General features: G+C 38.4%; 1 protein-coding gene across 1 annotated transcript in view; it reads right to left on the reverse strand.

The window, feature by feature from the left end:
• Positions 1 to 9,038: 9,038 nt before the first annotated feature.
• Positions 9,039 to 17,440, reverse strand: part of mtcl3a (MTCL family member 3a) — a 31,093-nt gene continuing 22,691 nt past the window's right edge. Inside the window, exons 6-7 of the mRNA XM_072556017.1 lie at positions 15,346 to 16,765; positions 9,039 to 9,890 (exon numbers count right to left, since the gene is read on the reverse strand). Of these exons, the coding sequence (XP_072412118.1) occupies positions 9,708 to 9,890; positions 15,346 to 16,765 (1,603 nt within the window). The 3' untranslated portion in view covers positions 9,039 to 9,707. The remainder of the gene's footprint in view (positions 9,891 to 15,345; positions 16,766 to 17,440) is intronic.

Consider the following 17,440-nt stretch of genomic DNA (forward strand, 5'->3'; position numbering starts at 1 on the left):
TGTAAGGTCTGTTTCCTAATCCTTCTAACAATAGAACAGTTTCTGTATCAATCTATCTCTGTCTCTAGTCTGCACTATTTTGAATAATTCCATTAAATCTCTTCCATTTCTGAAAGAGATCAACCCCAGCTTCTTTGAACTATTCATGTAACTGAACTCCCTTATCTCCTGAACCATTTGTTTGATACTTTTCTGCATCCTCTCTAAAGTCTTTGTATAATTTAAAAGTATGGTGTACAGATTTGTTTTGGCCTCAACTAAAATATTGTGTCCAAATCTGTTGACTTTTGAATTCTATGGGTTGGATCTTTGCTATTTGATGGGTAACTTATCTTGGAAAATTTCTAACTCTGTGGATAGGGAAGGATAGGATCAGACCTTTTACCACTGGATGTATATCAAAGGTTTCCACAGGCTTCTGAATGCCAAAGTGGGCTGGTTAAAAGGCCTGACGTGGTTCTCTGAGAATTTGCCCCAATCCTTTCATTAAATTTAGCCATCAATCTCATATCCAATCACCTCTATCCACTCACCATTCCACCCTCAATGGACCTTCATGGCATTAATGGCAACTTAAGCCTGGAAAATTTATATTCCTACACCATGTTATTGCCAACTCACACCAAACCACCCACCATATTTTCCGTGCTAACTCACCCAATGCCAATCAAGTGCAGATCTCAGGGGTCATGTTGAATTGAAATAAAATGAAGGTCTAAATATTTATCATAGCCTTAACTAAATTTAAATAGCATTCCTTCATTAAAACACATTTAACCATTTAAAATCCCCTCACATGCTTAATTCCATAAAAATTAAAAGATACTATTATTCGTAACTACACATAAAATAAAGCTAATCCTTAAACATCTAATTGAGCTGTCAAATAATTATAACTGTGGAAAGCAACCAAGCAGTCATAATGCATTACATAATGACAGCCCTTGGAGAAATGTCAACAAGATACTGTATCTGTTTTCAAATAGAGGTTTTCAATTCTCACAGACTGTGTAGCCTGTTCTCTTTTAAAATCTTAAAGGGCTGAGGATTTAAATCGCTTCATATCAAAACAGTTCTACAGATCTTATCCTACCTTCAAGATTTTATGTCTTAACTAAAAAGTAATGACCTCCACATTTTGAGTTAATGCTCTTGCTATATTGAAAATGGGATCTATATTTGAATTTAACACTGAGGTCAAATGGCTCTAAACTTGAGGTTCTGTTGTGTGTTAGTCATGCTCCACCCCTTTCTCCTGCTAGTGAAAGTAGGATCAATCGGAAATAGAGGTGGCAATTCCACACCTGAGACACAAACACTGTTTTTAAAATTCCTCAGAATATCCACAACAATCTGGCCCAGGTTCTCAAATATTCCCATATATCTTTTTAACTGCTTTCTCAACCTACCCTATGACCTTCAACAATTCATGTTGATATCAACCCAGCTACCATTGTTTATGCACTTTCAAAATGGTATCATTTAATCTATATTGATTTTCCATTTTGTTCCCAATAAAATGTATCACTTCACATTTCTCTGTTAAATTGCATCTGTCGTGTGTCTGCACATTCTGCTGGCCTAATGTCTATGTCTATCCTTCTCACAGTTCACTATATCATTGTTTTGTGTCATTTGCAAAAAAAAATTGTGCCCTATCCAAGTCTAAATTAAGGGGATTAATATGAATTTCAAATGTTTCTCAAGCTTCTTATACTAAAGAGATGGATCAAACACAAATTTGAAATAGCTATGGAAAGCCAAGACACTAAATGTGTATCTGAAGCTGTGGAAGACAATCATGTTGGTCCAGTCTAATCTTCATAACAGTGGGTAATATTATACAATTTAGACAACTTTACAATCCTCCATTGTATGTATTGTGGCTCCAACTTTGTCCTGAGTGATTTTTACATTGGAAAAAAGGCAGTGGACACTTAGACTGGTTCAGACAGAAGAAGAAGCAAACACAACCCCCAATTAAAGTTGACCTCTATCACTTCATTCATGGTTGAAGTATCATTTAACAGACTGGAAACTTACCAGTATATTTTCAGTGTAATATAACCACATAGATCAATATCAGTTCACATTAAAAGATCTAATAAATAGTTGTATCAGTCACAGAGGTTTTTGTTCCATGACATAACTTCCTAAAAGCTAATGCTTTTTTTTTATCAGTTTATCACGTAGTAACTGTTTATTTCATACTACAATCCAAAAAAACAGAAACAAAGCTCAGATTTCTGCTTACCTTTAAAATAATGAGTAGCCAAAGAAATACAGAATAAAATAGCAGTCAAATGCTTGTTTATTTCCACAATGGGAACAACACCTATATTTATCTGTTGTAAAATTATACAATGTTGACAATATGTAAGGATGATTGGATAATTCTACATGGAATAAGATATCAATTTCAGGAAAGGCTGTTAGGCTTTCTGAATGACAGGAAGGAGAGAGTAATGGTGGATAGTTGTTTATCAGCCTGGATGAAGGATCATAAAGCAGTTCCTCAGACCCCAGCTGTGGTCAGAACTCTGTTCTTCCAGATATATATGTTGATGACCTAAACTTTGCTGTACAATACACAATTTTATACTTTGTGAACAACAAAAACTTGGATATATTCTGAACTGTGGGGAGCATAATATCTAACTTCAAAAGCTCCGAGACTAATTGGTGGCATGGGCAGACATGACCAGAATGAGATGACAATGGAGAAAAGTGTAAAGTGATTTATTTTAATAGGAAGAACATGAACTGACAACTAAAATAAAGAACTTTTACAACAGTATAAACATGAATTATCAATTTCCTACTTCCATCATCTGATTTGAACGCCTGGGACCTTCAAAGACGAAAATGGTTTTTAAAAAGGAAAAGAAAAAGATGCCTGCTGTAATCTCCTGACCATATTGAGTCTAGATCAGGAAAACATTGATAATTAGTAATCAATCTGAACTAAAATTAACTTGTATAAAGGCATTGGAACTCAGATCTGTTTCCTGCTTATTTCACACCTGTCTGGAAGTTTCAAACATTGATATCAAAGTTAAAGTCATAGAGAAGTACAGCACGGAAATATACGCTTTGGTCCAACTCATCCATGCCGACCAGATATCCTAAACTAATCTAGTCCCATTTGCCCGAACTTGGCCCATATCCCTCTGAATCCTTCCAATTCTCATACCCATCCACATGCCTTTTAAATGTTGTAATTGTACCAGCCTCCACCACTTCCTCTGGCAGCTCATTCCATACACGCACCACCCTATGGGTGACAAAGTTGTCCGTTAGGTCCCTTTTAAATTTTGCCCTCTCACCCTAAACTAATGTCCTCTAGTTCTGGACTCACCCACCCCAGCGAAAAGACCTTGTCTATTTACCCTATTCATGATTTTATAAACCTTAATAAGGTCACCCCTCAACCCCCAATGCTCCAGGGAAAATAGTCCCAGTCTATTCAGCCTCTCCCTGTAGCTCACACCCTTGTATACATTTTCTGAACCCTTTCGAGTTTCACAACATTCTTCCGATAGGAGGGAGACTAGAATTACACACAATATTCCAAAAGTGGCCTTACCAATGTCCTGTACAGCCACAACATGACCTCTCAACTCCTATACCCAATGCTCTGACCAATAAAGGAAAGCAGACCAAAAGTCTTCTTCACTATCTTATCTACCTGCAACTCCACATTCAAGGAACTATGAACCTACACTTCAAGATCCTTTTGTTCAGCAACAACTCCCCAGAACGTTATCGTTAAGTATATAAGTTCTGCCCTGATTTGCCTTTCCAAAATGCAGTGCCTCAAATTTATCTAAATTAAACGCCATCTGCCATTCCTTGGCCCATTGGTCCATCTGATCAAGATCCCATTGTACTCTGACATAACCTTCTTCACTTGGAGGTCCACAACACTTCCAATTTTGGTGTCACCTGCAAACTTACTAACTATATCTCCTATGTTCACATCCAAATTAAAGGCCTTGCTAAAATCCATGGAGGTCACATCCACTGCTCTGCCCTTATCAATCCTCTTTGTTACTTCTTCAAAAAATTCAATCAAGTTTGTGAGACATGATTTCCCACACACAAAACCATGTTGATGATCCCTAATCAATCCTTGCCTTTCCAAATACATGTAAATCCTGTCCCTCAGGATTCCCTCCAACAACTTGCCCACCACTGATGTCAGGCTCACCAGCCTATAGTTCCCTGGCTTGTCCTTACCATCTTTCTTAAATAGTGGCACCGCATTAGCCAGCCTCCAGTCTTCCAGCACCTCACCTGTGACTATCAATGATACAAATATCTCCAAGGGGCCCAGCAATCTCTTCCCTAGCATCCCGCAGAGTTCTAGGGTACACCTGATCAGGTCCTGGGGATTTAACCACCTTTATGTGTTTTAAGACATTCAGCACCTCCTCCTCTGTAATATGGACATTTTTCAAGATGTCACCATCTATTTCCTCACATTCTATATCTTCCATGTCCTTCTCCACAGTAAACACTAATGCAAAACACTCAAATATTATCTCCCCTATCTCCTGTGGTTCCACACAAAAAGTGCCTTGTTGATCTTTGAGGGGTCTACTCTCTCCCTAGTTACCCTTTTCTCCTTAATGCATGCATAAACTTCCTTTGGATTCTTCTTAACCCTATTTTCCAAAGTGATCTCATGTTCCCTTTTTGCCCTCTTGATTTCCCCCTCCTACTGCCTTTATATTCTTCTAAGGATTCACTCAATCTCTGCCGTCTATACCAGATATATGCTTCCTTCTTTTTCTTGACCAAAACCTCAATTTCTCTCATGATCCAGCATTCCCTACACCTACCAGTCTTGCCTTTCACCCTAATGGAAATACACTATCTCTGGATTCTCATAACCTTATTTTTGAAGGCTTCCCATTTTCCAGCCATCCCTTCACCTGTGAACATCTGGCCCCTCATCAAGTTTTGAAAGTTCTTGCCTAATACCATCAAAATTGGCCATTCAGAACTTTAACTTTTAGATCTGGTCTATCCTTTTTCATCACTATTTCAAAATTAATAGAATTATGGTCACTGGCCCCAATTGCTCTCCCACTGACGCCTCAGTCACCTGCCCTGCCTTATTTCCCAAGAGTAGATCAAGTTTTGCACCTTCTCTAGTCGGTAAATCCACATACTGAATCTTTTCTTGTACACATCTAACAATTTCATCTCCAACTAAACCCCAGCACTATGGCAGTGCCAGTCTATGTTTGCAAATTTAAAATCCCCTACCATTACCACCCTTTATTCTTACAGATAACTGAGATCTCCTTACAAATTTGTCAATTTCCTGCTGACTTTTTTTTTGGGGGAGGGGGTCTATAGTACAATTCCAACAAGGTGATCATCCCTCTCTTATTTCTCAGTTCCACCCAAGGAATTTTCCTGGATGTATTCCCAAGAATATCTTCCCTAAATAGAGTCATAATATTATCCCTTTTACTACTTTAGTATTCGCGGTTTATAATACAAGTTCCCAGTTGAAATAAATAAAAGGAAACATGATGCACATCTGATTTCTTAGAGCAGGTAGAGAGGGTGAACAAGAAAAATTCTTGTTCTATTGTACTTTATAATGTCCAATTTGAAATATTTCACACACAGGCTGTTTGCCTGGCATAGTTGTAAATGTTAAGACCAATGCAGTCATATTGAAGTGTCCAAGTATAGAAATACTGCATGGAAACAATTTGAATTTTATTGCAAATCCTGTAATGTTCAATGTCTTGTCATGCACTGTTGCAAATTTAATTAACAAAATATAAACTTGGAGAGAAAAACTCACCTCTTTTAAGCTCTGCTTGACTTTATTTTCCATTGACTTGATTCACTGAATGTAACCTATGTGCCAGAATTAGCTGATGATTAGTATGCTAATCCTGGTGGGGCCAATGAAAGTAACCATGCTGCCAACATCATATCCAATGATGCTGACTGACAGATAACTGCAAGATTACATCATTACAGATACTCGACTCTGATAATATTAGACGTACAATATTAGCGCTGAAGTTCAAATTATAAGCATCTATAGAACAGCTTGCTCTTCCTCTTAATCAACAAAACGCTTACAATTTATTACAAATTGTCTCCAATTCTAAATTGTAAAACTGTATCAGACATCAATGCAACCATTTCAGACATGACTCTTATGACTCCAGATTTAGTCTGTTTTAAAAATGACCATCAAAGCATATTTTTAAATGCAATGAAACTATTCCCTGCTATAGGAGGGATTGTTGTGAAACGTGAAAGGGTTCAGAAAAGATTTACAAGCATGTTCCTTGGGCTGGAGGGTTTGAGCTATTGGGAGAGGCTGAATAAACCGGGGCTATCTTCCCTACTACATCAGAGGCTAAGGGTGAGCTTACAAAAGTTTATAAAATCATGAGGGGCATGGATAGGATGAATAGCCAAGGATTTTCCCCCCAAGGTATCAGAGTCCAAAACTAGAGGCCATAACTTTAAGGTGAGAAGGGAAGGATTTATAAGGGACTTAAGGGGTAACTTTTTCACACAGAGGGTGGTGTGTGTATAGGCTGGTACAATTAAAACATTTAAAAGGCATCTGAATGGGTAAATGAATAGGTATAAATGGTGGTGAGTGGGATTAGACTTATTTATAATATCTGGTTGGCATGGACGAGGCGGAATGAAGGGTCTATTTCCATGACGTATAGCTCTATGACCTTCACAAATGTGAAAATATTAACTTCAGACAGTGGAAAATCATAGCTATCGACATATTTGGCTATGGGTTGTAACTTGCGATTGAAGTGTTTAATGTACTCCAAGATCATAAGACCATAGGAGTGGAAGTAGGCCAATCAGCCCATCGTGTCTGCACCACCATTCAATGAGATCATGACTAATCTGACAATTCTCAACTCCACTTTCCTACCTTTTCCCCATAATCCTTGATTCCCTTACAAGTTAAAAATCTCGTTATCTCAGCTTTGAAAATACTCAGCAACCTAGCCTCAATTGTAAAATTGTCCAGAGATTCACCAAATTTTTAACAGAAGAAATTTCTCTTCATCTGTCTTAAGTGTGGAACACTTTATTCTGAGATGATACCCTCTGATCCTAGACTCTTCCATTAGGGAGCAAAGCTTTCCATATCTACCCTGTCAAATCCCCCAGAATCTTGGATTTCAATAAGATTGTCTTTACTCTTCCAAAGTCTAGTGAGCACATGCATACCTCTCCTCACAAGACAGGTTCTCCATACTTGGTATCAGTTTAGTGAAATTTCTTTGGACTGTCTCCAATGCCATTATATTTTTCCTTCAATAAGTGGCCAAATATTGCTCACAATATACCAGTTGTGGTCAGACTAGGAGAAAGTGAGGATTGCAGATGCTGGAGATTCTCCTGCTCCTCGGATGCTGCCTGACCTGTTGCACTTTTCCAGCACCACACTTTTGACCAGCTGTGGTCAGACTAGTGTACAATTTTAGCAAAACCTTCCTACTTTTATGTTCCATGTCCTTTGAAATAAAGGCCAACATTCCATTTCTTTCCCAATACTTGCTGAACTTGGTTGCTAGTATTTTATGATTCATGCATGAGGACTCTCAAATCCCACTGTTCTGAAGCTTTCTGTTATCTGTCTTCATTTAATTAATGTTCAGCTCTTCTATCCTTCCTGCCAAAGTGCAGGAACATCACATTTTCCATTTGCCAAGCTTCTACCTGTTAACTTAATACATCCATATCCCTCAGCAGACTCTGTGTCACGATTTGCCTTCCACCTAGTTTTGTGTCATTTGCAAACTTGGCTACAGTACATTCACTTTCCTCATTAAAGTTACAAACATATATTGGAAATAATTGTGGCCCTAGCAATGATCCCTGTGGCAATCCATTAATTACCATCCTGAAAATTCCCACCTTATCCTAACTCGGTCTTCTATTAGTTAGCCAATCCTGTATTCATGCAAATATACTACCTCTAACATCATGGACTTTTATCTTATTCACTATCGTAATATATGGCACCTGGTTAAAACAAATTAATGTAAAGTAATTAAAATCCAAATATATTAGATCCACTGGTTCCCCTTTATCTACCTTGCTTGTTATATCCTCAAAAGATTCTAGTAAGTTGTCAGGCATGGTTTCTCATTCATGAAGTCATTGCTGATTCTGCTTCAAAAATGGTATTTCTAAATTCTATTATATCTTTTATAAGACTTGAACATCTTCCCAAAGGTGCTCACTGGTCTACAGTTACCTGTTTTGTCTCCTTTGCTTTTCAAATAAAGGTACACCATTGACAGCTTTCCAAGCTCTCAGACCTTTCCAGAATCTAAGGGTTCTTGAAAGATTAATATCAGTCTTTCACTAGCTCTCTAGCTACCTCCTCTAACATCCTAGCATACATTCCATCAGCTCCAGAAGATGTATTGATCTTTCGGTCCATTTGCTTCTGTAGCATTTTTTCTCTAGTGACAGTTATTGTATTTACTTCTTCCCCTCCTTTTGCCATCTTGATTAATTTGGGAATGCTAGTATTGTATTCTACTGTGAAGACTGTTGCAAAGTATTTATTCACAACCCATGCCATTTCTTGTTTCCCCACTATTATTTCCCCAGCCCAATTTTCTAAGTTGCCTGTGTTCACTTTGCCTTCTTGCTTCCTTCTTATATATTTAAAAGCTTGCTTTGTACATCTAGACATTAATTAATTCATTTACCTTCAAGGTTCTTCTTCCTTTTTCTTAACTTTTGTGGTCTCCTTTGTTAGTTCTTGAAAGCTTTCCCAAGTGAGAAAGAAGCAGTGTGAATGTTTTGAGCCATGACTGACTCTACTTGATTACCTTCACTGCTTTTAATCAAATTTCACATTCCAGGCTTTAGATAATTTGCCATCAGCATTAGAAGTTCAATGTTAATATGTGTGGCTCCCAGTAATAAGTGCTTCTCATGAAACCATGAGAACTATTACAGGATATGTAAAATTCAACTGCAGAATTACAGTATAAAACCTGAAATACCTGAACAGTCAGTTTTATTTGAATATTGTACATTTGCCTTTTTTTTACATTGAGCAAAAGCTTAACTAAGTACAACATTTTGTTCTTCAAAGTGCCTTAAATGAATAATAATGAGAAGACACCTTGAAACTGAAATGAGGCCACTCTCTTTTATACCTCCACCATATAATTACAAAAGAAAACCTTACTTCAAAGGAAACTTGCTCCTGATCATAAACAGGTAATATAGATGTCATGTTACCTAAATACCCAAAACATGGCTGCAAGTTTCAACTACACATGCATATACAAACACATTAGCATGCAAATAATTGAGCCTTCTGCTCTTAATAGAATAGAGCTGATATACAACTTTACAACAAAATACAGAAGAATACATAAACTTTGTAAAATAAACATTCACATTAACTAATAAATAAATCATAAAATAATAAATTTGTAATGGGAATTAATTTGTTATGGATATGCAAAGTGTGTGGATTCAAAGTCAATATAGGTACTGGAGACTACCAATTATAAAACTTCAACAAACTTTTCCATCTGAGCCATGTTTATGGAAAGGGATGCTTGCTATATAACGTGACAGAGGATTAAAATGTAGTAGCATTTAAGAAAGTCAATATACAGGGAATGCACTTGCTAACCTGCACAGTGCACTTTAAAATGTTATGTGATCGAAGTTTTTATATCAAATAAGAAATGTTGACTTTGTTTCTGAGGAGCTCGGTCATGTACAGCACCTGCAGATAGAGGTTTTCTTGCCCATCGTGACGGTAAACGGCGGTTCTGTGGTCGGGCAGGACGTGGAAAGCTCATCCCATTCAATCTCATTGTCTCAGGTGGCAAGGTCTAATAGAGAGAGGTTTTTGGAAGGCATTATTAAATTCTACAACATCCAGTAAAAATCTGAACCCTTTTAAAATCTGAAATAACACTATAAATATTAAAATTAACATAGCATGTAATGGAAAATTCATAAAACATTTATCAAAAGCTATTTATTTTTATGTTTGTAGCTTTAGAGATTGTCCTTTTAGAAAGGGCATTTAAACTGTAGAATGCATGCTAGCAGTGCTGTTTAAACTGTTTCCCAGTGTGGTATCATTTCACGGCTGGAAAATGATTGCAACACTTTTGTAATAACTGACAGTGGGGTGGGGGGTGGTAACACTTATGAGAGCAAGTAGGGGGACCAGAAGACTTCCAGACTGATGGTAGAGGCATTGGTGGTGGGAGGTGATATGAGAGCCAGAGAAAGAAAGAGGATAACAGAGAGGGAGAGAGAGTGAGAGACAGACAGATTTACAACTATCACTTTTGGAAGCACCAGCATACAGTACCAATACACTATAGACACATGGTAAGGAAAGCTGCAGTTAAGAGAGACTTGAGATGCTGGAAAAATTTCTCTTGAACAGAAGGCTTAGAAAATCAAAGGTTCATAAAATTATGAAGGGGATTCATAGAGCATGTAGACAAAGTTTTTTTTTGATTCAGGTGTCAGCAAAAAGGCTATGCATCCATATTTGTCACAGGGTGAAGATAGAGATTAGAAAGTACATCTTTACACGGAGGATTGCTGGAGCTTGGAATACATTGCCATCGGGACTGATTGAGATACACAGTATTCTACGTTTTATGGGGACAGGGCAGTGAGATTAATTTCAGATCACCCTTGCAAACAACCAGCAATGACACATTACATTTGAAGGGGTTTTCTTTCAGGAGTAACTTTTTGTTGTTTTGTCTGGTATAGCTTTGAAATGAACACAATCAGAAAGGTTCCCTTGAAAAATAACCCAGCATAACATCACTTAAAATTCTTAACATCTTACAATACTGCAAAATACCTTATTCCTCTCCAAAACCCCTCTTTCATCATCCAGGTTTGTGGGATTACCCTGAAAGAGTTTCATGCATCTGTCTAAATAGATAGCACACCTTCAGTTACTCACTTGACTAGCACATCACCACCTCTGGGGGATCACTCGGGGATAAATCCCTGGTGCTGCTTTTTTCAAAAGCCATATGCCCTCTCGGCAACAAGTTCTACAGTCATAGGAACTGCTTTCATGGTTATTCTGGATTATCCAGCTTTCTGTTTCTTGCACATTTCTTCACCACATCCATGATATTTGATTATTTACAGTGTGTAAACAGGCCCTTCAGCCCAACAAGTCCACACCGACCCTCGGAAGAGCAACCCACCCAGACCCATTCCCCTACATTTACCCCTTCACCTAACCTACGCATCTTTAGACTGTGGGAGAAAACCGGAGCACCTGGAGAAAACCCACGCAGACACGGGGAGAATGTGCAAGCTCCACACAGACAGTTGCCAGAGGCAGGATTTGAACCCGGGTCTCTGGCGCTATTAATTCCTTGACAAATCAAAATTTCCTCTGGCGATAGGAAGATCAAGTCCATCAATTTGCTTTGGATCTTTGAAAGCCTCCTCAACAGCAAACTTGAACAAAATGCTCGGTCACTTTTGTTTATCTCTCCCTTCCAATGCATCCATAATTCTTACCCAAATGTGTTGAAACTCTTTGTGACATTTCATGTTACACATACAAACAAAATCCACATTGTTGTATTATTGCTGATAAAGTACACAAATTGAACCGGTAATACTTAGCAAACCAACAAATCTCAAAATTCACATATTTTAAGAAGTCCAATAGGTATATTGCATATTAACACTTCCTATGCCTGCGAGCACAAAGTCTACCATTTAGATCTTGCAAAACAATGGCAGGTCTGTATAGACATATTTGTACTTAAAAAGTCAATTATTTCTAGTGTATTTTCTGCTTTAAAGCTTCTGTCTGACAATTGGAGAACAGTTGGAAATCTTTGTTGGCAAGGCCCAATCAAATGAAATGTCAGTCAGAATTTAGAGTTTTAAATGGCAGAAATCCACATTTTAAGAGCTGCTGACCAATCAGAGGCAGTTTTCCATTGCTGGCCATGCCTTCAGGAGCAGTTACTGCTCCAGTAATTCTCCAGAAACTTCACCAGAAATCATTATTGGAATTCTGCACTGGTGAGGATGAAATAGGGATTGCGGGAAAGGGGGAGTGCTGGGGTTGGAATAAGGACAGGACGATGGTGTGTCCCTGATTGGGCAGAGCGCCTAATATTGAGTACATGATCTTCAGGCAGTGAGGGTGGGGGAGCAGACAACATGGTCTATTTTTATAGAGCTAACTGTTGCATTCTGATAAGTCTTCATTTGAAAGTTTTTCACCACATTAGTGAATGAGTGTCAGTGAGGTAAATTTTTTTAAAAAATTAATTTATGAAATGCGAGCACTACTGGCTGAGCCACCATTTTGTTACCTATCCCGAGATGTCCTTCAGAAGGTAATGGTAAGCTGTCTTCATGAACTACTCCTTTTGGGGTAGGAAGACCAGAATATTTTTAGGGAAGGAGGTTCTGGACTTTGACCCAGAAATAGTGAAGGAATTCAATAACAGAATGCCATTCAAAGTGGCACAGAGAGTAGGGCATTGCAAGGTAGGGCAGTAATGTAGTAAAGTGCCAGCTGGGAAGGGTGGCAGGTGCGAGATCAGGTAGGGAGGGGTTAAATGTTTTTGAAACATCTTGTGGAGGGGTGAAGTCAGAGGGCTGAGGGGATTTGGAGATCATGAGAAGGAGTTGGAGAATCAGGGTGAAGTGTCAAGGATGCTAGAGGGCTCGATGATCAGTAGACAAAGGGTAAGTGTGGTTGAAGGATCAGAGAGACAGCAGTCTATAGATTGGGGGCATTTGGAAGATTTGGGCAGTCTAACGGTTTGGGAGAGGGGGAGGATTGGGTGTTAAGTGGTCATGGGGTGGGGGAGTCAGACGTCCAGGGTTATAATCCATCAAATGTTTCCTGGATAACCAATCCACTAAGAAGAATGGATTTGTTCCAAGCTTCCAACTCAAATCCAAAATTAGAGATATTCACAGAGGATTCTGTACAGCTGGAAAATTGCCCATGGCAAGTTTAAACTTCTAAGTTGTTCCCATACACTGTGTCAGGACTTGTGAGGGACTCCAATGCATATCTTGGATGGTATAACCAGTCTCCAACAATCCAGAAATCGGAATGTCTGAGTCAAAATATTGTTACTTCAACCAACACTTGTAGTCAATGCATATTTATTCAATTTAGAATGCAACAACGTAAAGTTAAAATACATATACTCCTGTAGAATAGTGCATATATTCTGTGGTTACAACTTAGACAAGTGCATTGTAAACAAAGTTTTCAGATGATTCCAAAATAGCACAAAAATGATCAGCACTGCAAAAACAAAAGTATCTTTGATATCTGGGCGAGTAGCTGACTGCTTAGCAAGGGAAAAAAAGCAGCAATAAATGGAATTAGTGTTAAAAAGATCAAACAAACAAAATGAAATTAGATGAGCATTAGGTGTGTGTGCTTGTGCGATGAAGATGGAATGCCAGGTTTCAAACCCAGGGTCAATACATTTTGACCACTTGTGGGATTACGAATCATATTTTCCTGCTGTCTGGCAACTAATCAAATGCTCCTTTAAATGATTGCTGCCCATCTCTAAGAGGTGCCAGCTAATTGTAGAGCCACCTGCACTGCAGTCTAACTCAACTGCTGATAAAAAGCCATGGCAGCTGGAAGATGACAGGTACCTTCAGCTTCTCTCACCATTTGAAAATCCCATGATATTCCATCCTTAGAAACTAATAAAATATAGCCTACAGCATGTTGAGCAGAAAATATGGGTTTTAATACACTTTTATTAAATTGAGCATATGAACGTTCCATACAGTTGCATTGCTTTTCTCATTGCAATCTCCCACATGTCAGCAAAAACAAAGGAATTTCCAAACCAAATAAATCTAGTGCAAAAAGAGTTTCTGTGATCCTTACAGCTTAGAGGAGCTACTTAAAGTTAAGCTTTCGCTTTGAATGCAAGGACCACAGGAAACATTTTAAAATGGTTTTCAATGTTGCTATTCATTTACTGACAAATTGGCTAGTGTCCACAAACATAACTAGCAAATGGTTCACTGCAGTTTTCTTAAAAAAGATCATTTTAAGTTCTTTAAAGTTGGGTTAGTCAAATGTGGAGGACTGATCACTGAATAAAAATGCTTTTTTTTAAATGACCTTCAGCTATATTGCTAAAACTGTTGCACATTATCACTCTCAATATTTCTTGAAACAATTTAGTTTTGGAATTGTTTTATGAAACACTGCCAGACTGGACTGGCACGTGATAGATTTTCTCCTCAATGAGGAGTAAATGGGTTTGAGCAGAAATTGAGGCACAATTTGCAACTGGATTGTTGTTTGCAGCCAAAGCTGAATTTCTGACCCATAATAGTGTTCACACATATTGAAAACAGAAAATTGATATAATACAAAGGGAATACAAATTAAAAGGCTGGGACCAATTATTTCCTCAAAACCATGCTTTGGCAAAAGTCCTTATTGTAAAATTGAGCACTGTCATGCCAAAGATTTCACTTCAGTTTGTGGCAGAAGCTGCAAAAGAGCTTCTGTGTAGTAACATCCTTAGATCAGTACTATATATGAGTTTAGTCAGATGCCATCTAGTGTACTGTGTGTAAACCCTGGCCACTTAAGCATGGAGAACATATTGGTTCCCTTGAGTGTGCAGAAGAAAATGTTATTCCAGACCTCAGGAATCTTCTGTTCCTTCAAATGTTTCAAGCTATGAAGGAGACTGATATCAGATTTTTCACTGTAACAAGATCTTCAATTACAGGATGACAAGTTAAAATAACAATACAATTCTAGTAAAGCATTGTTTCAGACCAAAAACAGACTTCTGAAAGAAAGAGCAAGTAAAGCAAATGGTGTAAATAAGTAAGACAGGTACCTGCCTCTACATGTGGGAGAGGAAAAGCTGAATTGTACTCTGAAAGATTTGGTAGGTAAGATCAACATTAATGGGAAGGAGTTGTTTGGTCTGAAGGCCTTTAACATTACACAATCTTTTTCATCAGCTTATGATTGTCAGTATTAGACATAATGCTGAGAGCAATATGCAGTAAATGTTAGGTGGAAAATAAAGAAAACAGAAGATTAATCAACATCAGTAATATTCATGCAAATGGCAATGTATCTCTAAAAGGATATCTTGACAAGCTTGGGAACAGACATATGCATCCCATGAGATCAGATAGAAAACAGTTTTAAAAGTAGAGAGGCAATATTGACAACGATTTTCAGAGGATTACAATAAGAAGCCTTTGTTGTTATGCACCGTTGTCGAACTTTATTTACACAACAGAAGTTTCACTTACCACAGGTAATGATGTTCGTTGTCCTGTGACACATTGGGATGGTCTTGACTTCTTCCTTTCCTCTTGTTTTTCTTGATTTAGGTGAAGCATTTGAAAAACGTGGCTGATCTTATTTGGATTATCGTGCAAAGATTCTGAACGAGATGCCTGTTGCTTTGTTCTGCCATCAGTAAGATTGGCAATATTTTTCTTCACAAGAAGGGAAGGACTTACTGATCTTTCACCGTTTCTCAACACTGTTTGGACAAGATCAATATCCGATCTTGTACATGGTACTGTTGGACTTGAAAAATGTTTAGGAATCAAGTCAACCTTGTCAAACAAGTGGCTCTTGTCATTATCAGTAATCCAAATAGGAAATCCACTGCTATGCTTGTCTGGTCCTACTATCTTGGTGGTGCTGATGTAACGTGAATTGTAAGGTCTAAAAGCTGAACCAGTGTACTTTAAATGAAACTGTTTGGTGGGATGGACATTCTCTGCAGAGTGAAGTGCAAAGCTGGATCCTGGATAGGCAGTTGTCTCATTCTGTGCAAATTCCACAGATTTTCCAGAAACAGGATCACAGCTTTCAGTTTTTAAAGCTGATTTTCTGAAATTATCAGGTTGTTTTGAAGGTGCACTTATTGCGGACTGCATAAACATACCGCTGGTACTGCAAACCCCTGTTGTTAATGTAGGGCATGAAAAGTTACACTCTGACAAATTACTTTTGGGAAATTGAGTTTTTTTTTGTCTATGGTCAGTGTTGAAATTTTTACCCCAGCTCTGCTCCTGAGATGGCAAAACATTCTTATCTGAATCAAATGTCTTTACTGCTGAACCAAAGCACTTGTTTCCAGATCCAAAGCCAAGTTTAGTTGCATTGCATGACCACCTGCTATATTTATTGTTCTTATTGTTTTCAGATCTCTCATCACATTGAATTTGCGGTGCTAAAGTCTTGAAAGGCCTTCCACCTGTGAAAGATTTCTGTTCACTTTCCTGCAAGGAGGTTTGAAATTTTCTCATAACACAAGGACTACTGCAACTTTTTTCTACAATGCAATTTTGTGTTGTGTAGTTACTGGTACCTTCCTTCAGCAAATCTCCAAGATCGATTGGAAACATTAAACTGGCAAGGTACCAAGAGGATGTCCTTGGTGGAACTGGTGGAGCTCTTTTGCTTGAGACAGATACATCATTTATGTCATCTCCTCCTGGAAATCCAGGAAAAACCCCATGCCCATTCTTCTTGGAGTGATTCCAGTTCTTCTCATTGTGGAGCCTTTCAGAAGATTTTTTAAACTCTGAAAGAGTAGGACTTAATGCCTTATCATCTGGTTTGCTGCTACTCTCTTCTGAAGCGATTCCATTTCTCACAAGTGTATTTTCATTTTGCTTCTCTTTACTTTCTTGCAGCTGTGAAACTGATCTTGCTCTGTGTCAAAAATTAAAAAAAGGTGATTGATAATGATAAAATTACTAATGACATTTATTCTTCTCTTAATGACTGAATTTGGTAAGCCATTGTGGCTTGCCTGCTGGTGCAATCTGATGGGAGAAGAGCTTCGGTGAAAGGCGATCCAAATAGATAAGTGGTTTTGTTTATTTTGTTTGGAGCACAGAAATGTTTTTATAAGTCCTATTTTAAAAAAAGGCCAAGGCTACTGTCACCTTCCTCCCTAATTGTGTTGCCTTCCTGAATCAAAATTTAGTCAAGCACTGGACTCATTCCTTTGAGCCCCTGGCAACAATACCTACCCCAGATTTTAAAGAACACTGATGGTAGCCTATGCAGATGTTGGTCAGAGCAGCAGCGGAGTGGGCTGGAAGCATGGAGTGGAGTGGCTAAGACGCAGAGCAGAGCAGCTGAATGCTGGAGCACAACAGGCTGGAAGGATGGAATGGAGTTGCTCAAGGCCAGAGCAGAATGGCTGAGAGTTGGAGTAGAGTGGACTAGATGCCCAAAGCAGAGCAGCTGAGGACTGCAATGGAGTGGAGAGGGTTGTTGGACTGGAGACCGGTGCAGGCATTAAGCAGCTTGCAAGGCCGATCAGACCACACATGGAAACCCCTGCACTGATCTAATGCAATGTAACGGTTATCTGTAATT

This window comes from Chiloscyllium punctatum, chromosome 3, assembly GCF_047496795.1.
Source record: "Chiloscyllium punctatum isolate Juve2018m chromosome 3, sChiPun1.3, whole genome shotgun sequence".
NCBI classification, from domain to species: domain Eukaryota; kingdom Metazoa; phylum Chordata; class Chondrichthyes; order Orectolobiformes; family Hemiscylliidae; genus Chiloscyllium; species Chiloscyllium punctatum.